General features: G+C 44.2%; 1 protein-coding gene and 1 long non-coding RNA gene across 2 annotated transcripts; both read left to right on the top strand.

Annotated features, from left to right (window-relative positions):
- The first annotated feature begins 1490 nt into the window (after positions 1-1490).
- Positions 1491-24127, top strand: LOC127779567 (uncharacterized). Its single transcript, XR_008018694.1, has 2 exons — positions 1491-2057; positions 23923-24127. It is a non-coding gene; the product is annotated as an uncharacterized LOC127779567 (long non-coding RNA).
- LOC127779565 (uncharacterized) lies at positions 17598-24127 on the top strand. The gene is made up of 4 exons (XM_052306374.1): positions 17598-17792; positions 19141-19619; positions 21276-21511; positions 23320-24127. Exons 1-4 carry the CDS (start codon positions 17656-17658, stop codon positions 23872-23874), a joined length of 1407 nt encoding a protein of 468 aa, XP_052162334.1. The 5' UTR covers positions 17598-17655; the 3' UTR covers positions 23875-24127.
- Positions 24128-24460: the final 333 nt, after the last annotated feature.

Raw genomic sequence — 24460 nt, 5'->3', positions numbered from 1 at the left:
GGACGCAGTCGCCGGTGGTGGTTGTCGGGGCTAGGGCTGGGACTCTCCATCAGCCTCTTACAGAGATAGCTTCCTTGCATGTTTCATTCTAAGTTTGCACCCTTGACTCATGCTGCTTGCTATATTTGCGCCTCCGGCTTGCTCCTGCGGTGGTAGTGGCATCCCCACATGACAGTAAAAGCCACCACTACCTTCATCCAAAATGTATTTTGATTTGGAGAAGTCATACTTCATGACTTTTGGCAAAAATAGTATAATTATTGATGCTCGAATTGCTTCTTTTAGATGAAAGGAAACTTCCATTCCAAAGGAACAGCTAAATTGCTGTTCACCAGGTTACAGATAAGCACCAAACTACTGGTGTAGAGGAATCGAAAGGAGCGTAGAACCATTATCTAAATGTTAACACACAACCTTTATTACATCAAACTGCAAAAACTACAAGTTCTGAACTTCACGAATAACAGTAGTGTCAATACCATTATCTAATCCATCATCGTTAATTGCTTGAACTAGTTGTTTAGAGTCAGTTTCTACAGTGACATACCTTGTACCAAAACAGATTCCCAAATTGAGAACTTCAATACAAGTCATTGCTTCTGCTTGTAGTACATCTTGTAAATTCATTGGACTACCCTGTTGCTGCCACAATAGGTTGGCCTTGGCAATCCCTCACAATTACCCCCCATCCACCTCTGTTTGTTTGAGCATAAAGAGAACCATCGATGTTTACTTTCAGCAACTAACCCAATGGAGGAACCCATTTACCAGAAGGCCTCTCCCTAGAAGGACTTAAAGTTGGATGTAAATGTTCCATGTACCCATTTACCATAATAAAATTATCACCTTTAATCTGAGATCCTCCGATAACAGCCGATACTCGAACAACTTTTAAGATGTTAATTTTATAGCATTTGGCAATATATTGATAGATAAATCAAAGGTCAAAACCTACCTTTGAAGAGTGCCTTCTTCCAAAATGCACCTTACATTGATGGACAGAGGGAGTGAACTGATGATTTACTATGACAACATATTTAAATTATGAAACTAAGGGAATAACATGTATTTCCAAAAAAAAGTCTCGTGCTAAATAATTTTGGACACTTTGTTGCTGCTTAGTACACTACAAATTAATTTTCTTTTGTTCTTAGGCATATGAAGATGCATAGCATCAATGATCCCATCACTAGATGAGTCTTCTGTTTCATTTTACACAGGCTTATGTCTTTTTTTGGGATTTGAAACAAATAAAATGAACAACGCGGTCCAATATCCCCTTTCTATATTTATTATGCATTTTGTAACCATATTGTTTGATACATTAGGTCTTGGTTATCAGTTGTAAAATGTTCCTTTTACGTAAATGTTTTTACAAGTGAAACAATATAAGGGAAGCATCTAGCTTTAGATATTTCCTACTTTTATATGGAAAGCAACTAAATACAATAATTTTGCAGGATTCGCTCATCAACATGGTGGGCCCTAAGCGTGGGATAGACATGATGGACTATGCTCTAATCGAATGTGACATGAGGATCAAGATAGGAGGACAAGAAAAAGATGACCTACAGCTGATCGATGGTGCATCATTGATAGGCCCTGCAGGCCTATGGGATAAGTCATATGCACTTCGTATCCCTGGCGATTACGGTGCAATTGACATAACTTTATCACGTCTTCATTGGGCAGCTGAGGCAACTGTGGAGGTTGTCATATCAGAAGTGCAAAGCAGTTTCGATTTGTCGCTCGGTTGTTTAACAAGTGGCTTGGATAAGGAAATCCGGCTATTTGATGGTACCATCACTGAACCACGTAGGTTAAAGAGGTCAGTGGTTGCTGTAAGCATGAACTATTCGATAGAGTTAAATTTCAAAGTAGGCGCACAGTCATCCAGTTTGGACCATTGCTGTTCCTTCAAGCCAAAAATCCATGGGCATGATATTCAGGAAATAAAGACTGCTTTTGCATTAATCTTAGTGAAGGTGACTTGGTCGGCTTTGCTATAACGAGTGCGGGCCAAGAGTGAATAAAAACTTGCAGCTTCACAAACCTAGGTTTGGCAATCTTAAATTGTGAACTATTGTAATAAGTCTTAGTAGTTTCTACCTGTAGTTGTTTCCTCTAGGTCTCTGGCCTAGGACTGATTGTAATTAAGTTGGCCTGTCTAGTGTGTCCTCACTCAGCATTCTAGATGCTGAGAATGTATTTTACTCCCCCTTAGCTTAATAAAATTCCTTCCAAAGTAGTTTCACATTTTGCTTATTCTCTCTCCGTTATATTGGCACTAGGGATTGCCTTGCCGGAGTGGGTTAAAAATATGGAGCAATTTCTCTGCCATATCCACAGAGTAGCTTCTGTGTTTATTTTTCGGTGGATGAGAACTGTGAAAACAAACCTCTCTAGATGAACACCGTGTCCCCAAGCCCCGACACCCACCCTCGCCACCGCCGGCAGCGATCCCCGCTGTCAACGCCACCACCGTCCCGTTCACCACCCAAACTCCACTCCCCAACGCTAGAAACCTTCGAACCGAACCTTCACTCTCTTTCGGAAGATCAAATCCAGCGTGATAATGCTACGAGTCTTCAACCCAAAGGTAAAGCTACAATGCCCTTCCCAGATCTGGATTTGGATCCAGTCGTTGGTGCTCCGCTCCAAGTCACTGCACAGATCCGTCCACCACAAGAAACAAGCTACAAATCAATGCTGCTCTCAGTTACTGCGATTAAAGACCTCTTGTCACGACCGGAAATAACCCAACGGGCGTTCCTTACGTGCGTGTATTATTCCTTGTCCCAGGAGGCAAGGTACACCAAAAGTTGATACATTTCAGAGTTTATCAAGCGGAAGCGTAAATAATTAATTTATTATATGGGCGGCGAAGGCCCAGCACACACAAAGACAAACGGGAAACAGCGGAAGACTAGGGCGACGACCACAGGCGCTTGACGGCAGGTACGAGCTAGACACCAAAGCCTTCATCTTCCGGGAACTCCTCTTCTGGGTTTGGGAAAAATTGAGCAAGACTGAGTACAACCACCGTACTCAACAAGACACACCCACAAGTGCAGAATAAATGCAAGGGAGTACAAGGGGGTTATAATATAAAGGGTTAGGGTTTGCAGTAAACAGCATTAAAAGACACTTAGTTGCTCAAAGCTATTTTGTAAATACGATCCTAGAGCTATACAAGATTATTAATCAAGGCCGTGAACCCACACGAACCTGCTTTAACCCAAGGCCTACAATGATTCAGACCGAACTGGCAACCCGACCCTGGGTCCCAGCTCGTCCCAAGCCAACCCAGGCCAACCATTCCACATTTTAGTTGTTAAGCAGGTTTTAAGAATTAAAACACTAACTTGGGTACATTGCTCGGCTTGCCCATAACCGAGGGCGCGGCTATTCGAATAGGTTATACTCTGATCAGAGGTGTACATCTTTACCCACAAGACACATCTTCCTCACGTGTAACCACGTGCCACATACCACCACGGTATACGGACGGAAGACGTGACATAGTTTCCAACCCATCCTAGCCATAGACAAGAGTACCGACCCAACCCCACCTACGGCCGGAACCCCCGGGACAGGTAGGCAGGACTGAGCCCCAAGCAGCAGGACACCCGCCCTGTGCCATGACATCTCGACTACCGAGCCGCAGCTCGTGTAGCCTTCATTTTCCCTAGAGATGTCCATCGACCCCCGACTTCGTCCATCTCCATCCGTGTACTTTTGTTTATAACCAGACTGAGCCACAAACTAAGCCTTACCCACTAGACATGTGGAAGTACGGTAGTGCTTTGCAACAGAGGCCCGAAGACCGGTCCTTATATGGCCGAGGTGCTACTATCAAAACCATACAAGGGCTTTTACTCTAATAAACTCCACATAACAAGCAGGAACAAAGCACAAAAATGGGTTCTTGACTTCTTAAGGAAAAATTAGAGACTTGAACGGTCCAATTCCGACTTCAAATGGCCAAGTTATGGCCATTTGAAGTTTATATGCTCTTTAAATGAATATTTACGAATTTCTTCATTTAAATTTTAATTTAAAAGGGATTTATTGCGTCAGCCGAGGGGAGAGGGCGCGCGGACCGGGTCCACAGGAGTGGGGCCCACGCGGCAGCCTCACGGTCCACGGTGGACCGGGTGCACCCGGGCTCACACCGGCCGGCACCGTGGGTCCCACACGTCAGCCGCACCCGAGGGCGCGGGCGGCTGACGACCGGGCCCCACGCGGCAGCCACTCGGCGCGCCCGAGGGCGGCCAAGCCGGCGCGGTCGGCGGGAGGCGGCGCGCCCGCGCTCCGATGGTCACCGCCGGCGACCACCGGCGCGGCGGAGCGGCGGCCGAGAGAGGGGAGGGAAGGGGGAAACGAGGCGGCGGTCCACGGCTCACCCCGGGGCGACTGCGGCGACGGAGGAGGCGGCCGGAGCGGAGGGAGGCGGTGGCGCGGCTCGGGTCGACGGGGACGGCGGCGCTCCGGCGGTCGGCGACCGAAACGGAGGGGTGGATGAGGTCGGCGAGGATGCGGCGAAGCCGAAGGAGGCGGCGCCGAGGTGGGAGGCGGTCCGGGGCGACGACGGCGGCGGACCGGAGCTCGGCGGCGACGGCGGAGAGAGAGAGCGACGTCGCGAGCTCGAATCCGGCGAGGAGGAAGGGCGGCGAGAGGTGGAAACGGACGGAGGAGGTGCGGGGAAGGTTTAAATAGGGTTGGAAGGGGGAGAGGGCGGCCGGAGGGGAAGGAAACCGGCGCGGCGTTCTCGGGCTCCATCAATGGCGCCGGCGGGATTAGGGGAGGGGTTTCCAAACGAATCCAAGGGAGAGAGGGAGGGAAAATTGGGGGAAAAGGGAGAGGGGATCACGGGGAGTGATTTCCCCCACTTTATTGCACGCGGGGACGGTGGGATGCGGCGGATTTGGCGGCGGCGGCGGCGCTTGGCGCGGGCGGAGCGGTGGGAGCGGCGGGAGGTCGGGGATGACAGGTGGGCCCCACCCGTCAGCGAGGGTGGCGGGCGGGCCCGCCCGTCAGCGGCGCGCGCGCGGGGAGGGGCCGAGTGGGCCGCGGGGAGAGGAGAGAGAGGGGGAGGGAGATGGGCCGACCCGGCCCAAGAGGGGGAGTGGGGAATTTTAGGGTTTTTCTTTTTATAAAATCATTTTAACTTTGTTTATTTCTTCTTAATTATTATTTGTGCTCTGAAAATTCCACTAAAATTTATTTACACATTTTAGGCTTTTAGGAAATATACAAAAATCCTCTAAGCCTTGTTTGACTTTTACTTTGCACATTTTAATTTTTGGAGGCTTTCACACGGATTTTAATTATTCTAGGCATAATTTAAAGGATATATTTTAGGGTCGTTTTGGGACGTGACACCCCTGCAATCCCGTACCAACCGACGTCTTTTCAAACTCAAGCGCGGTGGTGACCTTCAAGCAAGGCTTAAGTAAGAGCATAGCAGGAAGATTGTCTGTCCACAAAAGATTGCAGCCAGTTGCAAGAGATTCTCTTCCCCTCGGAGCGCCATCAAAAGTCTCTGCTTCCAGTAGGGTGCTCAAGAGTGGCAGAGTCATTTCTATAGTGTCACATCCCCCTAAGCAAGCAAGCGTGCTACTCCCATCTAGCTCTGGTTGGAGTGATGTTAAGGCTAAATATTGGTGGAGAAAACAGCATTCAGCACGCAGTTCCTCTACCCTAGAAGAGCAAGCTATATCGAGAAGAGCTCGTTTCTTGCACCTCATGGAAGGAAGATGCTTTAGATGCCTTGAATTAGGACACAGAGTAATCGATTGCAGGAATCCTCTTAAGTGTTGGTTCTGTAGAGGGATTGGACATGAAGCCAAGCTCTGCCCCAAGAAGAGATCAGGATTTAAATCCCCACCGGCTCCTTCCTCTCTACCCCCTCTGCTTCCAAATCCGAGTGAGTTCCCCCCACTCCCTTCTCGTCCAAGCCAGCTTGCTCCGGCAAGCGCCCCAGGAGAGGCCGCCATGGACGAGCTTCTGGTGCGTAGGCCAGGCTCCTCCATTGTTGTTGTTGCCACCACTGGGGAGATCGAGCGCAACCGTGAAAGATTTGCTCTTTGCTCCTTTGTGGCGTGGGTGGCTGACAACCAGGGAGGGCCAGTGGAGGAAATCACCTTTGCTGATGACCTTCGCACGGCTTTCCGCCTGCACCGTCGCGATGTTCAGGTGACGAAGTACTACCTCGAGGACTTCTTTGTTACTCTTTCTCGCCCTGCAGATAGGGCGCGCATTCTTCGTCAGCCAAGGTTGGATTTTCACTCGGGGAGGTCCTATCACCTCAAGGCATGGGATGCTCTCCAAGAAGCCCACCATGTGCACTATCGCTATCGAGCGAGGTTGTGCATTGAGGGCATCCCAATGCATGCTCGTACTGAAGCAGCAGCCGCCAAGCTCATAGGTCCAAGATGCGCCATCAACTTTATCGAAGAATATGCGCGTCGTCACAACTACAACCGCACCTTTGACCTCTGGATCTAGACAAATGATCCTGGGGCCATTCCGAAGATGGCTTGGTTGGGATTGGTTAACCCTGATGATGAGCCAGTCCCATCGACACTCCACTGCCAGAGATTGACCCCATGCACAACCCTCCTCCAGAAGGGCCAAAAGATGGCTGGTCGCATCCGGTGTTGATCCATCTTGACACCCTGGAGGATCTGCAGCCCCGACCAATGCTGTACAAGCAGTATGAATGGACCTATGGGGTCCATGATGATGTTTCTCGTACGCGCTCTCGCCCTTTACCTATTCCATGCAGGCAGGAGCCCAGTGCTGTGCAGGGACCGGAAGAAGATCCTGATGGAGATGGTGGTCGCCCACATCCTTGCTATCGTAGCCACTCCAGGTCCCTTTGGGGTCGTCTCAACGGACGGTTGCACAGCACTAAACGCGGGGGCGATGATCAAGGCATCTACAACCAGGACAATAGAGGTCGCCAGCGCAACAGAGACGCCTTCACCTCCAGAAGCCGCAGCCACCGCTCCAGGAGCCGAGCTGAGGTCAGGGTGCAGCACTCTCCATCCCCCTCTCGCAAACTTCTTAAACCTGCTCAACCTGTCACAAATCTCTCACCCTGCAATGTGCGCAAACCGCACAGAAGTAAAAGTCCAAGGGGGGGTGCGAGAGCTCTCCTTATTGTTCCATCTTCCCCTCCAGCTGAGTTGTTCTTCTTGCATCAGGATGACTACAGGAATCAGGAGCAACTGGATGATCCAATGCTGGTGGAAGCAGTCATCAACTTCTCGCCTGATGGGGGGCCGGAGCGGCAGGAATCCCCGGTGTATGCTCCAGCTGCAGAGGGTCCAGCGGTGCTCCTGCCTGATGTGAACGCTGTTGACGGTCGTTATCGATCAGTTTCGACCGTCTATATTACCAAAATAAGAGGAGAACTAGCCATGCTTGCAATGCATAAATATGTTAGAATAATAATATTCCACTAGTATTAGGTATACTAACCTTTTGCAGAGAATAACAATAAAGTGGAGGAGAATCGACATCAACGCAGACGATAAATCAATCGGACGATGTTGAGAATTAGACTTATGTATGAATGGGCCAAGAACTCAGAAATGACACAACTAATCAGGCCAAAATTCACAAGTCTACGGAGAACAACAAAGGAGGCCACCAGTCGAAGATGGGCTGGATTGGGCCAGCCCATGGTTCGGCCAAACCTCCCGTGGCGCCGATGGATGCAGGGTTTGGATGGACGGCTGGGATTGATCCCCAATGACGGTTGGAGGGTATTACCGACCATTCCAACCGTCACAACCGTCATTACCTGCCTATAAAAGGAGCTCCTCTTCTCACTTCACACACACACCTCAAGTAAGAGCTCTCTCATCTCTCTCAAGTTTAGTTTAGTAGTATCTAGCTGGTGGAATAAGAATAGAGTAGAAATCAGGAGTCCGGAAGCCTTCGGAAGAGTTAGGGTATGGCTCTAGTAGGTTTTCTTTCCTCTTTTGTTAGCTTTGTACTTTTATTAGAATACTCTTCTATATACATTTATGGTATTGAAATACTTTCCGAGTATATGAATGCCTACTTTACATTATGTTCATGTTATACTGAATATACGGCTAGTTTATCTGGGAGATGCTTTGGTGCGGGTATAATGTTTGCTTATGCAATTACTCTATGTCATGACGATGATATTAGAGTAGTATCTGGTAGTTTAAACATGGTGTCTAGATTACGGGATATCATTATTTGGGGTTATATATTGCGGATGAGAGGTGGCCCGCTGATGGTGACAGCTCAGTACGGGTATTCCTCCGTGCCTGTATATAATCCTAAGTTAATTTCCTGGGGAGGGTATTCCTTAGTATTTAGCCCTGGTTGTATGGTCATGACGGGCTGTCGTAAGGAACTTGACAGTCAGGGATGGCTTCTCGAAGTACTAGGAGGGCATCAGATAGAGGGTATTAGCTAGTATATCGGTTAACTAGAATGTATGTATACTATGTATATTAGAAGTATAGGAATAGATTTTCTTCCTCTTTTCTTTCCACTTAGCTTAGATAACATATCATGAGAATGAGTAGTTAATGCTTGTGTGTCACTTTACCCTTGGATTATCTTAACCCCTGCTTAGAATATGATTATCACAAGTAATATATAAATTATTAGTCAAGTTCTCTCTACATGATCTTCCCACGGGATAAAATAAATACGATACCCTTGGAATACTCTCGGGTGAAATGCTACAATGGTATATCCATGCGCTTGTGGATGAACTCTGTAACCATAATATACCAGGAGTATTTCTGCGCCATTGCTGAGAATTATATTTCTAGTAATGTCGTTAAGAAATACCAACAAACGCCTCTGCTTCTGACCTAATAGCTTCGCTTGCAACTCTGGTGAGACCGCCAATCTTGCCATCCCCAATTCATATTCGCTCAAAAAAGCCAAAGGTCATTTTAAACTCTTCTCAAAGGCATAGCGAAAGACTTGAAAAGAAAAAAAGGAACAACTGTAAAGTTGAACCTATTGCTCAGGAAATTATCTCCAAAAGATGAAAATGTCAAAAAACTGTATTTGCAGCGCTTCAAGCAGCCGCTTACGCCTCGCTCTTTGAAGATGATTGCTGATCTCGTGGAGAAGGGCGGCTGCAAGATGCTGAAGATCAAGGCTGCCAAGGGGAAGGCAGCAGTGGCTCCAGCCTAGAACCCGATGTGAGCAAGACCTGGAGGGCGCTTACATAAATAAATGGGTGCCGGTTCCCCAAGACGGATGATGGGATGCCAGGGAAGAAGATCTCAGAGCTTCATAGACTCATGGTGCCTGCTGTTTTTTGCCCCTCTGCACCAACAAGCTATTCAGGCTCTTACCACTCTATGTAACCTAATGCATGGCTTATGTGCTGTCGTCCATGCGTCTAAACCAGTCTGCGGGAGATCAAACTCTAATCTATGTGTGCAATGCATGATGCTGAATGCTGAATCCTTCTTTTGCTGCATGATTAAGTCTACTATTCGCAGTGATGCTAGCTGCTGCTCCTTTTTCCTCTGCTTATGGCTGCTACTTTTGTTCCTTTATGTCTCAAAAGCATTGCAAAATTGTGTGTTGGAACGTTAGAGGGCTGAATGCCCCAGCCAAGAAGTGTAACTTTAGGAGATAATTTGGGGGTTTTCCACAGTACATTGATCTAGCCCTAAAGGGCAAGTATACATGTGTACAAGAGATGTGGAAAGTCTAAAATGCCCCTAATATTCTTAACACCCACACTCAAATGCAAGGTGTATGCAATAACATTGCATTTGAATGGTAAACTAAACACGAGAACACAAACTAAATATTATCCTATCTCCAAAGTCTTGATGATGTCGAAGTGTGCCAATTTCTCGGATGATGAAAAAGACAAGATGCATCCCCCTCCTCAATGAAGTGGACCACAGGCCTTCACAAACTGTTCTTCGGCCCACGGTACCTTGAAGCCTTCACGAACCGTTCTTCGGCTTTTCATTGATTCGGAAATGTTGATGATGGAAGGCCCTTCACAAACTGTTCTTTGGACCTTCATAGTTCTGATGACAACGATGAAGGTGATGATGAAGAACCTTCACAAATTGTTCTTCGGTTCTATACTGATGATGATGACCAGCTCCGATGTGGAGATGGTGACGAGATAGATTGGCATGACTTTGTCGAATTGAAGGATAGACAATGACTTTGATGGAATCAATGGGAACTAGTAAATGACACAAGGATACTAGTAAATATACAACAAGACTTGAATAGATAGACTGGATAGGAAACAAAGGAAATCGATTTGTATAGGACATCGATATGCTAGCAAAAGACATATTGGCATTCGATGGTAGCATCTGCAAAAGGAACTATGACAGGGGCATGAACCTATTCTTCATCACTGATTAGCTATAACCCAATTAACTGGTGAACGATACAGTAAGCAGTGCAAGTATGTGCATGCCTACTGATTTTCTTTGCCTTGCTGATTTTCTGCACAACTTGAAAGAATAGCTACAAGCATCCCCAGCTTTAGGGAAAACAAGTAGAAACTCAATTGGAGCCAGTAGAGATGAAATGTGCTTGCTGGTGGTGGTTGAAAAAGAAACTGGAGGGTGACGGCTTGCTGCTTCAGGCTATGCTACAAATCGACAGGCCGTTGAAAACGTGATGATTGCACAAGACAAACCTGCTGCTCTGCTCCTGCGACAGGTCCGCTAGGCGGCTGCGTAAGATGGGAACGGAAGAGCATGCCAGAAGACTACATACTGGTGCTGCTAGCTGCATATCGAAGGACGAAGAAGCCCTTGCTGGCTGCTGCTGCCGTCACTGCAGATCGCATGCAGAGGCCGCGACGAGCAGCAGGCAGGTGACGACTGCGACGGACGGGCAGCGACGAGGAAGACGGACGACACAGGCGACAAGCAGCAAGAGCGGGATGACAACTTAATGGCTTAATGCGACGGATGGCCGAAGAAGGACGCCCCGCGTCAGGGCGCCGAGGACGAGCGCAGCATCGGGGTGCTGTGGACGCCCCCACCACCGCCGGCGGTAGGAGTAGCCGCCGGGGGCGGCAATGCAAAGCTGCGACGATGGCGTGGACCAGATATGGTGCTGACGGTTGACGACGATGAGGACGGACGATGACCGTGACTGAGGACCACGACGATGGCTCGCCGGCGGCGAGCGGCCGCCACCGGCGCACCGGCAATGTCAAGGATCGGCTGCTAGGGTTAACCTTGCTCTGATACCATGTAACTTTAGGAGATAATTTGGGGGTTTTCCACAGTACATTGATCTAGCCCTAAAGGGCAAGTATAAATGTGTACAAGAGATGTGAAAAGTCTAAAATGCCCCTAATATTCTTAACAAGAAGGAGGCAGTCAAGTTATTGATGCAGCAACACAAACCAACCGTGGTTTGCCTCCAGGAGACAAAATTACAGGATGTCTCTAAAAACTGTATAGTGCAGATATTGGGCCCTAATTTTCAGGATAATTTCTTCTTCCTGCCTGCAGATGGTACCAGGGGGGGCATTATTTTGGCAGCAGATGACAACTACTTTGACCTTTCCCAGTGTGAGCTGAGATCCTTTTCGATGACTGCAAAGATTGTGATGAGAGACAAATGATGCATGGACTATCACTGTGGTCTATGGCCCCCAGCAAGATGCAGAGAAGATAGCTTTTCTTCAGGAATTGCAACAGCTGGTCCCTTACACCCTCCCATCTTGGCCTATCTTAGGAGATTTTAATCTAATCTACAAAGTTGAAGATAAAAACAATGACAGGCTGGATAGAAGAATGATGCAACAATTCAAAAGGACAATTGACTGGTTGCAAATTAAGGAGCTAAACCTGCAAGGAAAGAAATTCACTTGGGTTGGAAATTCTCCAAATCCAACCCAAACTAAAATTGATAGGTGCTTTTGCACCCCTGAGTGGGATCTTCTCTTCCAAAACTCAAGCCTAGTGCCTCTTCCAAGTTCTTGTTCTGATCACACTCCCTTGCTTCTAATTGGAGATGATGCTTTCCTGAGAGAAAAAACATTTAGATTTGAAAGCTACTGGCTCAAATACCCAACCTTCTATGATGCTGTCCAAATTTCCTGGAACAGACCGATTAACTCAAATAACCCTCTGGCGATTTTCAGACTAAAGCTTTCAAGACTCGCAAGAGATCTTAAAAGATGGGAATCCAGGCAAGTAGGAGATATCAAACTACAGCTTGCGATTGCAAATGAAGTCATTTTCCAATTTGATGTAGCCTAGGAAACAAGAAATCTCCTGAAGAAGCTGCCCTTCATAGATCACTCAAAGCAAAAACCCTAGGCTTGGCTGCTCTCAATAGAATTAAAATTAGGCAAAGGTCGAGGCTAACTTGGATTAAAGAAGGAGACGCCAATACAAAATTGTTTCTTATCAAGACCAATGCGAGAAGAAGAAAGAACATTATCCACTCTCTACAAACCTCAACTGGCTTTGCAACTTCACATCAAGAAAAAGAGGACGAACTATTCAATTTCTACTCGGACAGATTGGGCAAGTTTCAGTCCAGAGAGCTATCCTTGAATTGGTAGAGCCTAGGCATGAGCAGTTTTGACCTCTCCGATCAGGAAGAAGAGATCACCATGGAAGAGCTTGAGCTCACTATTAAATCCTTACCGTCTAAAAAGGCCCCTGGGCCTGATGGCTTCATTGGCTCATTCTATAAGAAATGCTGGGATCTGATTAAACATGACCTCTTCAATGCTGTTAGATCCTTCACGGAGCTAAACCAAAACCAGCTAGATGATCTCAATTGTGCCTGCATTTGTCTGCTCCCTAAGAAAGCGGACGCGTCTGCTTCTGAGCATTATAGACCAATCAGCTTGATCCATAGCTTTGCCAAGATAATTTCAAAACTGTTGGCAAATAGGCTAGCCCCGAGAATGGCTAAGCTAGTTACTGCAAATCAGAGTGCTTTCATTCGAAAGAGAGCCATCCATGACAATTTTTTGTATGTTCAAAACCTAGTCAAGAGATTTCACAGGAAAAAAACCCGATTTTAATGATGAAACTTGACATCTCAAGGGCTTTTGATTCAGTCAATTGGGCATATATAATGGAAGTTCTCTCGGTGCTAGGTTTTGGGCTCAAATGGAGAAACTGGCTCTCTTCTATTCTTTTATCCTCATCTTCCAAGATCCTTTTAAATGGTAGCCCAGGGGAATCCATCCAGCATGCAAGAGGTCTAAGGCAAGGCGATCCTCTTTCTCCTATGCTTTTCATCTTAGCAATGGAACCTCTGAATTTCATATTCAAGAAAGCTGAGCAAATGGGAATCCTAACTCCGCTTAGGTTCAGAGCCTCTCTTTTTGCAGATGATGTGGCTTTCTTCCTTCATCCAGATGCTCAAGAAATCTCTAATTGTAAAGACCTTTTAGATCTTTTTGGTAAGGTTTCTGGACTCCAAAATAATGTGCATAAAACCCAAATCCTGCCTATTGCCTGTGACGGTCTTAATGTGCAGCACATCTTGCAAGGCTTCCCTAGAGCCCTAGCAGAATTCCCTACGAGTTATTTGGGTCTGCCACTGCACATCAGAAAGTTGAGGAAAATTGATTTTGCTCCTCTCATTGACAAAATTGGTGCAAGAATCCCGGGTTGGAAAGGAAAATTCTTCAGCTCCACAGGGAGAGAAACACTGGTAAAATCTGTGCTCTCATCCATCCCAATCTATCACTTGTCAGCAATTCAAATCCCTAAGTGGGCCATAAAGAAAATTGATAGAATTAGGAGAGCTTTTCTCTGGAAAGGGGAGGAACCAGAAAATGTGAAGCCAGGAACTAGTTTGGTAAATTGGCCAACTGTTTGTAGACCAAAAACCATGGGAGGACTGGGAATCCTTGATCTTCAGAAATTCTCTTCAGCCCTAAGAGTAAGATGGCTATGGCTTAGATGGACTGACCACTCTAAACCCTGGGACCAAATGGAATTGCCGTGTGATGAATCAGACATACATTTGTTCCAGGCATGTACAAAGATAACTATTGGGGATGGCCACAAAAGTTTGTTCTGGAAGGATAATTGGTTGCAAGGGGTATGCCCTAAAGATGTTTCTCCAAATCTCTTCAAGTTGGCCATGAGAAAAAAACAGGACAGTCCATCAAGAATTGTTAGCAAACAATTGGCTGTTTTCGTTCAGGCAGATATCTAACATTGAACAGATCCACAAGCTAGTCCAACTAGGCAACATGCTGCAACAGGTACATTTAACTTCTTCCATGGATGACAAAATAGAGTGGACTCAAACTTCTTCAGGGACCTACACAGCAAAGAGTGCCTATCTGGCACAGTTCCTCGGATCGGAAGCCAATGATAACTTCAAGATGGTATGGTCAGCGGAAGCGCAATCGAAACAGCGATTCTTGGGGTGGTTAGTTCTCCATCAGAGAACGTTGACAGCTGAGAACCTCCTCATTATACACTGGCCTTGCCAATGGATTTGTCATCTTTGTTCATCGGCGTTTGAAGATGCAGATCATCTCTTCAGGGATTGTGCGATTACAAGGCGAATATGGCTGGAGGTGGCTAATGCGAGACACATCCCGGCAGTAACTATCCCTCAAAACATCGATGAATGGCTGCTCTCTATAAAATCCTCCATGTCAAAGCCTCAGGCAAGGGTGGTTACAGGTGCTCTAATTACAACCTGGTGGCATATATGGTTAATGAGAAACGATAGAATTTTCAACCAGGACCCCCCAAATACCAGCCGCGCAGTAACATGCATCCTAGAAGACATACGAGATAGAGAATTTGCTTTCAAACTGCGATAAACGTTACTGCTCTTTTTGTTTCCTGTTAAAGTGTACTCGTAATGCATTGTCTCCTGTGTATCTGTAAGACACCTATTCTCCATCTAATATAACCAGTAACTCTCTTGCCGTCTACTATTAAAAAAAAAAAGAACTGTGAAAACGAGAGTGGAGGAGGATAGTACATGACTCCACTTCTCGATGTTTAGCTCATAATATCCAATTACATAAAGCAAGGCAAACAATTTCATTAAGCTTGGGAGGAAAAAACAAATTACAAAGTTGATTACAACGGCATAACGAGGCCGAGCTTAGACCGCGTCAGGACGTAGGCTAAAAAAGGAAAAAGAAAAGAAGCCACTGAGCGGCAGCCAACTGAACTGATTACTCACAATAATCGGGGAAGATCCCAGCTTCTCTCCAGACAATGGCCTCTTCTTTGATATCTCCAGACAAAGACGATTGTCGAACAAGCGTACAGATTATCGGGCACCCTACAGATTATTACCCGTGAAAAGCTCGGTCAATCCTCACTCAGCAACTCCATCTTTGTGCATAAGAAAAAGGGAAAAATATCAAGTGAAAACCATATCTGCTTGCTTGCTTTATTGGTTCCGCAGATTGCTGTATGTATTGCTCTTGTTTCTGTAATCACAATTCGCAATGCACATCTGGAGAAGTACCGGAAATTCAGTCACTGTGTTGTTGGTTGCGGAAATTTTGTATGAAATTTCCTGCACTAGTAGAGGATTTTATACGTTGCACAGCTAGAAACAAATATCCTCTGTAGTGCTGAAAACTCCGACCCTCTCCTCCCATCCGTTGAAAATACGACAAAAAAAAAAGTCCACAATGATGGTTCAGAGATCAAAACTCCAACCCCTCCCTACCCTCGCCTGAGAAAAGTGAAAAAGAAAAAAGAAAAGAAAAACGATAGAAGAATCTAGCTCGATTTGGATCGGCCATGTCAGAACTAACTGTGAGTTAATCTGAATTCTTATCGTGATCCATCCGTCCATGAAGTTCAGTTCAGCACTTCAGATGCTAAGCTATCGCGTCTTGCAGCCGATTAATTAATCTCTAATCCACTGTCTTCGCTAAGAAAAAAAAATTAGAAATTGACCTTGTACATCCTTATGGCGTAGAGACCGCCGGACTCTTAATCCCTTATTAATGAGTGAGCAATTCTTTCGAAACAACCACCTTTGCTAGTACTGTTACTCAAGCTGGCGCTGCGAAGGAAAGTATGCCCCCGCCTGGTCCGCCGGCGCCGGCGCTCCAGCCGGTGCCGCCGCTCCGCGTCCTCTGCCGACCGCCCAGCGTCTCCGCCTCCTCCTGGCCATCCCCCACGCCGCCCCAGCGGCCACCTGACACATCTAATATTTATTCACCTAAAATTTGTAGAACGAATGTTTATAAATTAAAAGTTTATTATATACCCGTTTTAAATGCAAATTCGAATTCAAACATATATAAAGTTTATACGTGCAAAGTTTTTTTTCTAACTTTTTTTACTAACTTTATATTTTTTTAAAAAAAAATATGATGAAAGAAGAGAAGGGAGAGAAGTATATGGTGGAGGGGCTTGTTGATCGCTAGGAGCGAACACCCGTCCATTAGGGGCACCCCGGTCTCGTGCCCTTCGGCGAGGTCACTTTCATTCTGCGGTAGGGACTAGCTATCCATCACGCGATAGATTTTTGGGTCCAAATCACACAGATTTTAGATAGTTGGATTAGGCTCATTTGATCACTTGATTAGAAGAGTCTATACATGTATCAACATATATTAATTATATATATTGCATATATTTTATTTATTAGTTCTTTACATAAAAAAAATATCACCAACTCATCTACTAAAAGTTACACTGTAATTACACTATAGTTACACAAGTGTAATTACAGTAATTATAGTGTAATTACAGTACACTTACATATCATATCAACGGAACTCACAAATTTAATTTCAGTTATATAGGACTGTAATTTTATATTTTAAAAGAAATAACAAATACACATTTACTAACACAGCATTTTTATCAAATTACAGTGCACTTACATATCTTATCAACTGAAATTACGAATGTAATTTTAGTTGTATAGAACTGTAATTTTTTGCACTAATAAGCGAAATGAAAAACCACATGTTTAGCTAAATCAAATAGGGAGGAGGAAGCGGAATCCGTGAGGAAGCGGAATCCGTGAGAAAACGGTTCCGGACATGGCGCACTAATCAAAAAATTCGCACGGAAACATGGCCCCGCGCGGCCTCATCGCCCCCTACGCCCTAATCATCACAAATCGCGGCGTAGATCATACGGTCCAAAAAACGTCATATACGAAGGAAAAAAATCACGCGACAAATTAATATATAGCAAATTCTTAATATAAATCTTTCAATTTTAACATCACACCGTTGGCCCGTAATGCATGCATGTTAATTTTCCTCACCCATCATCTGTAGGCCCATGTGCGAAGGGTCAGCTGGCCCATGAAAACGTACAGATCTCAGAGCATATCGAACCGTCAAAAATTCGAGTGATATCTCACGAGAAATCTGTCGAATGACGTTTAGCAAAGTCGCTGCGGGGGACTAACGGTATACGTGTACAAATTCCTCACGTGCTCTGTGATTACGATTCACGTGCGGCCCATTTAAGCTACTCCCAGGCCGGGATTTTAGTTGGGCCTGAACGGGCTTCTAGAGTTCTCGAACATCCGGATATGGGCCGTCTGCACCGGTCTCCCTTCCCCTCCCCAAGAGCGCCGGCGACGAGCGCCTCGCCGCCGGCCGACGGAGTCCGCTTCCATCCCCGACGCCCTAACGCCGCCGCCGCCTCTCTTGCCCCGATGCACCGCCTCCCTTCTCGCTCGCGGCGATCGCCGCTACTCTCTTTCGCTCTCGTGTCAAGTGATGCCGCGACGAGTTTCTCCGCCACCCATGGCATGGTGTCCCCCAATCCACCGCCTGCCCGTCGTGTTCTCCGGTGCGTTTTCTTGTCCTGATGCTAGATTTTGTGCCTTTGCTTGCTATATAGTCTCGGAGGCCCTTCTCATGATTTTGTAAGGCAAATTTAGGGGGGCTTTTCCTATACTTTTTTTTATCTGTTGGGCTGTGACTGTGATCAACTTGGATTTTGATTTACCTTGCAACTTATGTTGGTTCTCAGAAGGCAGATGGGGAAAAATAAGTTTCTTTTAGCTATATATAATCCAATAGGAATAGAGAAAAAAGCGATCGAGAAAAAAAATAGAAATCTGTTATGGATTTCAGGCTTAGATAATGTTAAATTACGATTTCAAGCCTCTGACTTGATACCATCTTACTATTTTTTTTGACGCAAGAAGGTAGAGCAAGCTCTACCTTATAGTCATTTCATTTATAGAAATGAGGTGTAGGGTTACAAGATTATTAGAAGAGAGTAGAGAGGTAGGGAGAAGGAGTAAAAAAGAGTGAAGGGGGAGAAGAGTTACAGAGGTTGAGGAGGAAATAACAAAATGGGGGAAAAGAAAGAATTTACAGAAGTATAAACATCAGGCTGTCGTTTAGGACAGTCTTTCACACCATGATCGAATTTTGAGTCTAGTGTCTTCGTTAGTTCGTACACTCCAGAGATTTAGGGAATCACGGATTTGTTGTATTATATCCTGGATATTGTCCACCCGTCTGTCAAAAGTCATGTTGTTGCGTGATTTCCACAGAGAGTAAGCGCAGGCTGCAAACCAGATTGGTATCACCCTTTGTGTTGGTTGGTTTGTCAATGGCTGCATGGATGAAATCAGAGATTGTTTCGACTTTGTTTGCCAGATGCAGGAGTCCTAGTTTTCTCCAGAGATTGTCGGCATTTTTGCATCTTAGGATGATGTGATCAGCTGTCTCAGAGCAGGGCAAACAGGGCAGTGAGGGTCATCACTCCACTTTTTGTTGACCATATTGGCTTTAGTATTTAACCTATTCTTGAAAGCGAGCCATAAGAATACTCTGCAATTTTGTGGTATCGTGTAGACCCATATAAATTCAGCTAGCTGACTTCCAAAGTGATCCATGATAGGTCAGCAGCCGATAGGCATTTGCCGCTGAGATCAACGGCTTGGGATACAGTAGTGCTCTGGCGTCTGGTGTCCCAATGGTGGGGTATATATCCTGCAGGTTTTGCAACAGTGTCTGCAGCTCTGTTTCTGCCTGGCATGATAAATTTTGGTGGAGTTGCAGTTGCCAGGAATTCTGAGAAAACTGTGACTGAACTGTGCAATCTTTGTTTAAAGCAAATGATACCATCTTACTATTTATTTCGGATATTGATATTGTTTTTTTTATATTCTCGTGAATGATAGATTTCCTTGGGAACCTCGGTTCATGACCACCATCAGTCGAGTGAAAGGCAATGAATCTGGTAAACCATACAGACGGCCACACATCTCCTCTGCCAACGTTATTATTCCATCCCAGGACAAGAAGGATTCTGTGATCACCCAAGGCATGAAAAACATTGACATCAAGGGCACAATCTCGGAGGTTATAGATGGAGATGAGAAAACTGATAAAGATGTGGCCGCCTCAGAGGTTATATATATCAATTATGATATATTGGGGCAAACTGTGAAGCACGATGGGTTTGGTGATGAAGGTCAAAGGAGCAAAGCGGAGGAACATATGGGGGGAATCGTTCTCAGTGATGACAAAGAAGTCATTGATGATGAAGAATTTATTGTGAACGATGTACTTCCGGAAAGTAGACACCATGATGGTTCTATATACAGGGATATGGATATGTGGTGGAAAAGGGATTATCATATTGCAGACCGTAATGAGAGTAAGCTATATATCTCTTTTTTTTCCTATTTCTATTTTTTATATTATTATTACTATTATTATAGAGATTATTTGTTTCCTTAAACGTAGTGTATCTCTTTCCATATCCTATTAGCTGTACATATTTTATTGTGATCCTATAGATCATTGTATATGAGGTGCTCTGCAGCACTGACAGCCACATGCAAATACGGCGCTTTCTCCCTGAATTTTGCTTCCATATCAAACCATGCCACACAAATTTTGAGCATGTATTTGAACTGCCAAATACACAGGAAAATGAAAGTTATAAGTGCAAATAAAGATCTAAATATGGGCATCCACACTGTTGTAGTTACCATTAGGTTTAATGTCTCCATGCGTGCAGCCACGAACTGCCAGCAATACGAGTTCTTTTTTCAAGCCTGCAGGCAGCAACAGACAAGCAATAACACAATTTGGTCCTCAGGCAGTTCAGATACTATATATAACCTAAAGGACTACTATTGTGTATTGTATGCTTTGGGACGAAATCTGCCATAAAATTTGTTCTGATATCCTCTTCAATCCTCATTAGCCCCGTGCTCAATGCTTTCACTGGAAACAACTGATATGCATTTCGTGGCAATGCTTTCTTTTGGGTGTTCCTCAAGAAGAATTTTCAGGTAGGGAGCACAACTCCTAGTAAAAAGAACGTAGGTTGTTTCTACTGCTCTGAGTAATTGTTTGGTTGTTAGTTTTGTGTGATGAATGGATATGCAGGAAGCCTTAGCCACATGACAGGGGGAAAAGGCATTTAGAACTGAAGTTCTATAGTCTAGAAGGCTGGTAAAGGAAATAATATACCTGGTTTGCTATAGAGGTAGTCTGCCCTTGAGTCCTATTTGATGATTACTTACCCTGTAGGTCTTCAAGCATCTTTGTACCTTCTCTCTTTGTTGGCTTTGTAGGCTTAATACCGGCTTTTCTGAACTTACATCCCTTCTAGTTGTGGTTTGGTTTGTTACAGTAGCTGCAATGTATTAGGACTCCATGTTTGGACATCCCTTTTCAATGACCTTCTGGGTCTACCTGCCCTTTTGTCATACAAAGGCGGGTTTCCAGGAGTCCCATTAGTCTTATCACATTCATTGGAGTATCTTATGTGGAACAATCCTATTGCCATATGCTTGTAGGTGATATTAGGAGTCTTATCCCATTAAAGGGATAGAGGTTGCTCTCCTCTCTTACTCTTCTGCGTTGATACTAGAGGGTATTGAGTTGTGGCACCAATGGACTGGAAATCATTTGTCAACTCCTAGCACACTAATGTCATCTAAAAGGATAGCATGTATTGTGTATATGCTTTGGGACGAAATATGCCATACAATTTGTGTCGATATCCCCTTCAATCCTCATTAGCCCCATGCTCAATGCTTTCATTGGAAGCAACCGATATGCAGTTTGAGACAATTCTTTCTTTTGGGTGTTCTTGAAGAAGAATTTTTCAGGTGGGGAGCACAATTCCTAGTTAAAAGAACAAAAGGTTGTTTCTACTTTGTACATGAAAGGGAAAATTTTCCAATAAGGCCATATAATCATCAAATAGCTCATGCATATACTTTTCAAATGGCAAGTATTTGTTCACTGCATTAATTTCCAGTGAGAAACTTACATTATTACTTTACTTTTTATGAAGCTCGGTTGGAGGCAATGAGGTATTCAAATACCACACATTGTATCATTCACGTTGGAACTTGCTGCACACATTCTCCTTGTAGCATGCTACAAATTTTATCATTAGAGTTGGTTAAACTTCGAGTGGATGGTGGCTTAGTAGAGTTGTATGGATACATAGCTGTGCGGGATGATCTAGATCCATTGCTTAATTATATCGTCAATGTTAGCAGGGATGATCCCATCATTGTGGAGCAGGTACACATCCTACTTATCTACAATTATTTCAAGGAATAAGTCTACCTAACACCCCTTATATCTCTTGGGCAGTTTTGGTGGTGGATTTATTCACATGGCTTGTTATGTTGATGCTGCCACATGGGCACAACCACCACCAAAACAGCCCAAGAGAGTCATTTAGGTGGTAGATCTAGATAGTATGGAATAATTTTCGGGGGCCAAATACCCAATTTTGTACCTATGAGGGTTAAGTAGACGAACCTCCATAGTTGATGGGGGTTAAGTAGACTTATTCCTTATTTTGAATTACATTATTCATTTCATAATATAAGGCTAAACTTCTCACATGCATAAAAGATCACTACATATTCTTGATGGCATACTACAGCTGCTAATTTCGTTCACTTCATTAAAGTTGTTCCACAATATATATATATATATATTGTTTTATAGGTTCCATGTAATATTTTGTCTTAGCTGCAAAAAGAAAAACTAATCTGTCCAAAAGTAGCAGAATAATAGTACAATACTTTGGATTGTATAAGCCACCACTACCTTCATCCAAGGTGTATTTTGATTTGGAAAATTCATACCTCATGAGTTTTTGGCAATAATAGTCCAATTATTTATGCTCGAATTACTTTCTTTAGATGAAAGGAAACTTCTATTACTCCAAAGGAACAGCTAAATCGCTGTTCACCAGGTTACAGATAAGCACCAAACTACTGGTGTAGAGGAATCCAAAGGAGCGCCAAACCTTGCTAGTTTGTGCGCGACATTATTACAAGCTCGATGTCAATACTCAACCTTTATTACATCAAACTACAAAGACAACAAGTTCCTAACTTCACGAATAACAGCAGTGTCAATACCATTATCTAATCCATCATAGTTAATTGCTTGAATTAGTTGTTTAGAGTCAGTTTCTTCAATGACATGCCTTATACCAAAATAGATGCCCAAATTGAGAGCTTCAATACAAGCCATTGATTCATTAGACTACCTGCTGCTGCCACAATAGGTTGGCCTTGGCAATCCTTCACAATTGCACCCCATCCACCTCTGTTTGTTTGAGCATAAAGGGAACCATCGATGTTTACTTTCAGCAACTAACCCAATGGAGGAACCCATTTACCAGAAGGCCTCTCTCTAGGACTTATAATTGGAAGTAAATGTTCTATGAACCCATGTACCATAATAAAATTATCATCTTTAATCTGAGATCCTCCGATAACAGCCGATACTCGAACTACTTTTAAGATGTTAATTTTATAGCATTTGACAATATATTAATAGAGAAATCAAAGGTCAAAATCTACCTTTGAAGAGTGCCTCCTTCCACACCGCACCTCACATTGATGGACAGAGGGAGTCGGTGTATCTATATTATGAAATGACGATTTACTATGAAAACATATTTAAATTATGAAACTAAGGGAATAACATGTATTTCCAAAAAAAGTCTCGCGCTGAATAATTTTGGACACTTGGTTGTTGCTTAGTACACTACAAATCGATTTTCTTTTGTTCATAGGCATATGAAGATGCATAGCATTAATGATCCCATCATTAGATAAGTCTTCTCTTTCATTTTACACAGGCTTATGTTTATTTGGGATTTGAAACAAAATCAAATGAACAACGGGGTCCAATATCCCCTCTCTATCACCATTATGCATTTTGTAACCATATTGTTTGATACATGATATATTGGTTATCAGTTGTAAAATGTTCCTTTTAGATAGTGAAACACCATAAGGGAAGCATCTAGCTTTAGATATTTCTTACTTTTATATGGAAAACAACTAAATACAATAATTTTGCAGGGTTCACTCATCAACATGGCAGGCCCTAAGCGAGGGATAGACATGATGGACTATGCTCTAATCGAATATGACATGAGGATCAAAACGGGCGAACAAGAAAAAGATGACATACAGCTGATCGATGGTGCATCATTGATAGGCCCTGCAGGCCTATGGGATGAACCATATGCAATTCATCTCCCTGGTGATTACGGTGTAGTTGAGATAACTTTATCACGTCTTTGTTGGGCAGTTGAGGCGACTGTAGAGGTTGTTATATTAGAAGTGAAAAGCAGTTTTGATTTGTTGCTTGGTTGTTTAACAAGTGGCTTGGACAAGGAAATCCGTCTATTTGATGATACCATCACTGAGCCATGTGGGTTAAAGAGGTCGGTGGTTGCTGTAAGCATGAACTCTTTGATAGAGTTAAATTTCAAAGTAGGCACATTGTCATCCAGTTTCGACCAACGTTGCTGTTCCTTCAAGCCGAAAATCCATGGGCATGATACTCAAGAAATAAATACTGCTTTTGCGTTAATCTTAGTGAAGGTGACTTGGTCGACTTTGCTTCTATAACGAGTGTGGGCTAAGAGTGAATAAAAACTTGCAGCTTCATAAACCTAGTTGTGGCAATCTTGGATTGTGAGCTACTGTAATAAGTTTTAGTAGTTTCTACTTGAAGTTGTTTCCTCCAGGTCTCTGGCCTAGCTAGAAGGACTAATTATAAGTTGGCCTGTCTAGTGTGGCCTTACTCAGCATTCTAGAGATGCTGAGAATGTATCTTACTATAGCTTGATAAAAGTTCCTTCCAAAGTAGTTTCTGCCTGCATATTTTACAGTCGTGCAGTGCAGTTTTTTCACATTTTGTATCTTCTCCATTATATTAGTACCAGGGATTGCCTTGCTGGACTGGGTTAAAAATATGGAGGAATTTCTCTGCCATATCGACAGAGTGGCTTCTCTGTTTATTTTTCGGTGGATGAGAACTGCGAAAACGAGAATACAGGAGGATAGTACATGACTCTTTTTTTTTTTTTTGCGAGGGATAGTACATGACTCTACCTCTTGATGTTCAGCTCATAATATCCAATTACAGAAGGCAAATCACATAATTCATTTTATTAGTAATGGTGATGACTGAGGAGTGAGGAGGGTACAATTC

Source organism: Oryza glaberrima, chromosome 7 (genome assembly GCF_000147395.1).
Source record: "Oryza glaberrima chromosome 7, OglaRS2, whole genome shotgun sequence".
Classification (NCBI taxonomy): domain Eukaryota; kingdom Viridiplantae; phylum Streptophyta; class Magnoliopsida; order Poales; family Poaceae; genus Oryza; species Oryza glaberrima.
This window is presented reverse-complemented; position numbering and strand designations above follow the sequence as displayed.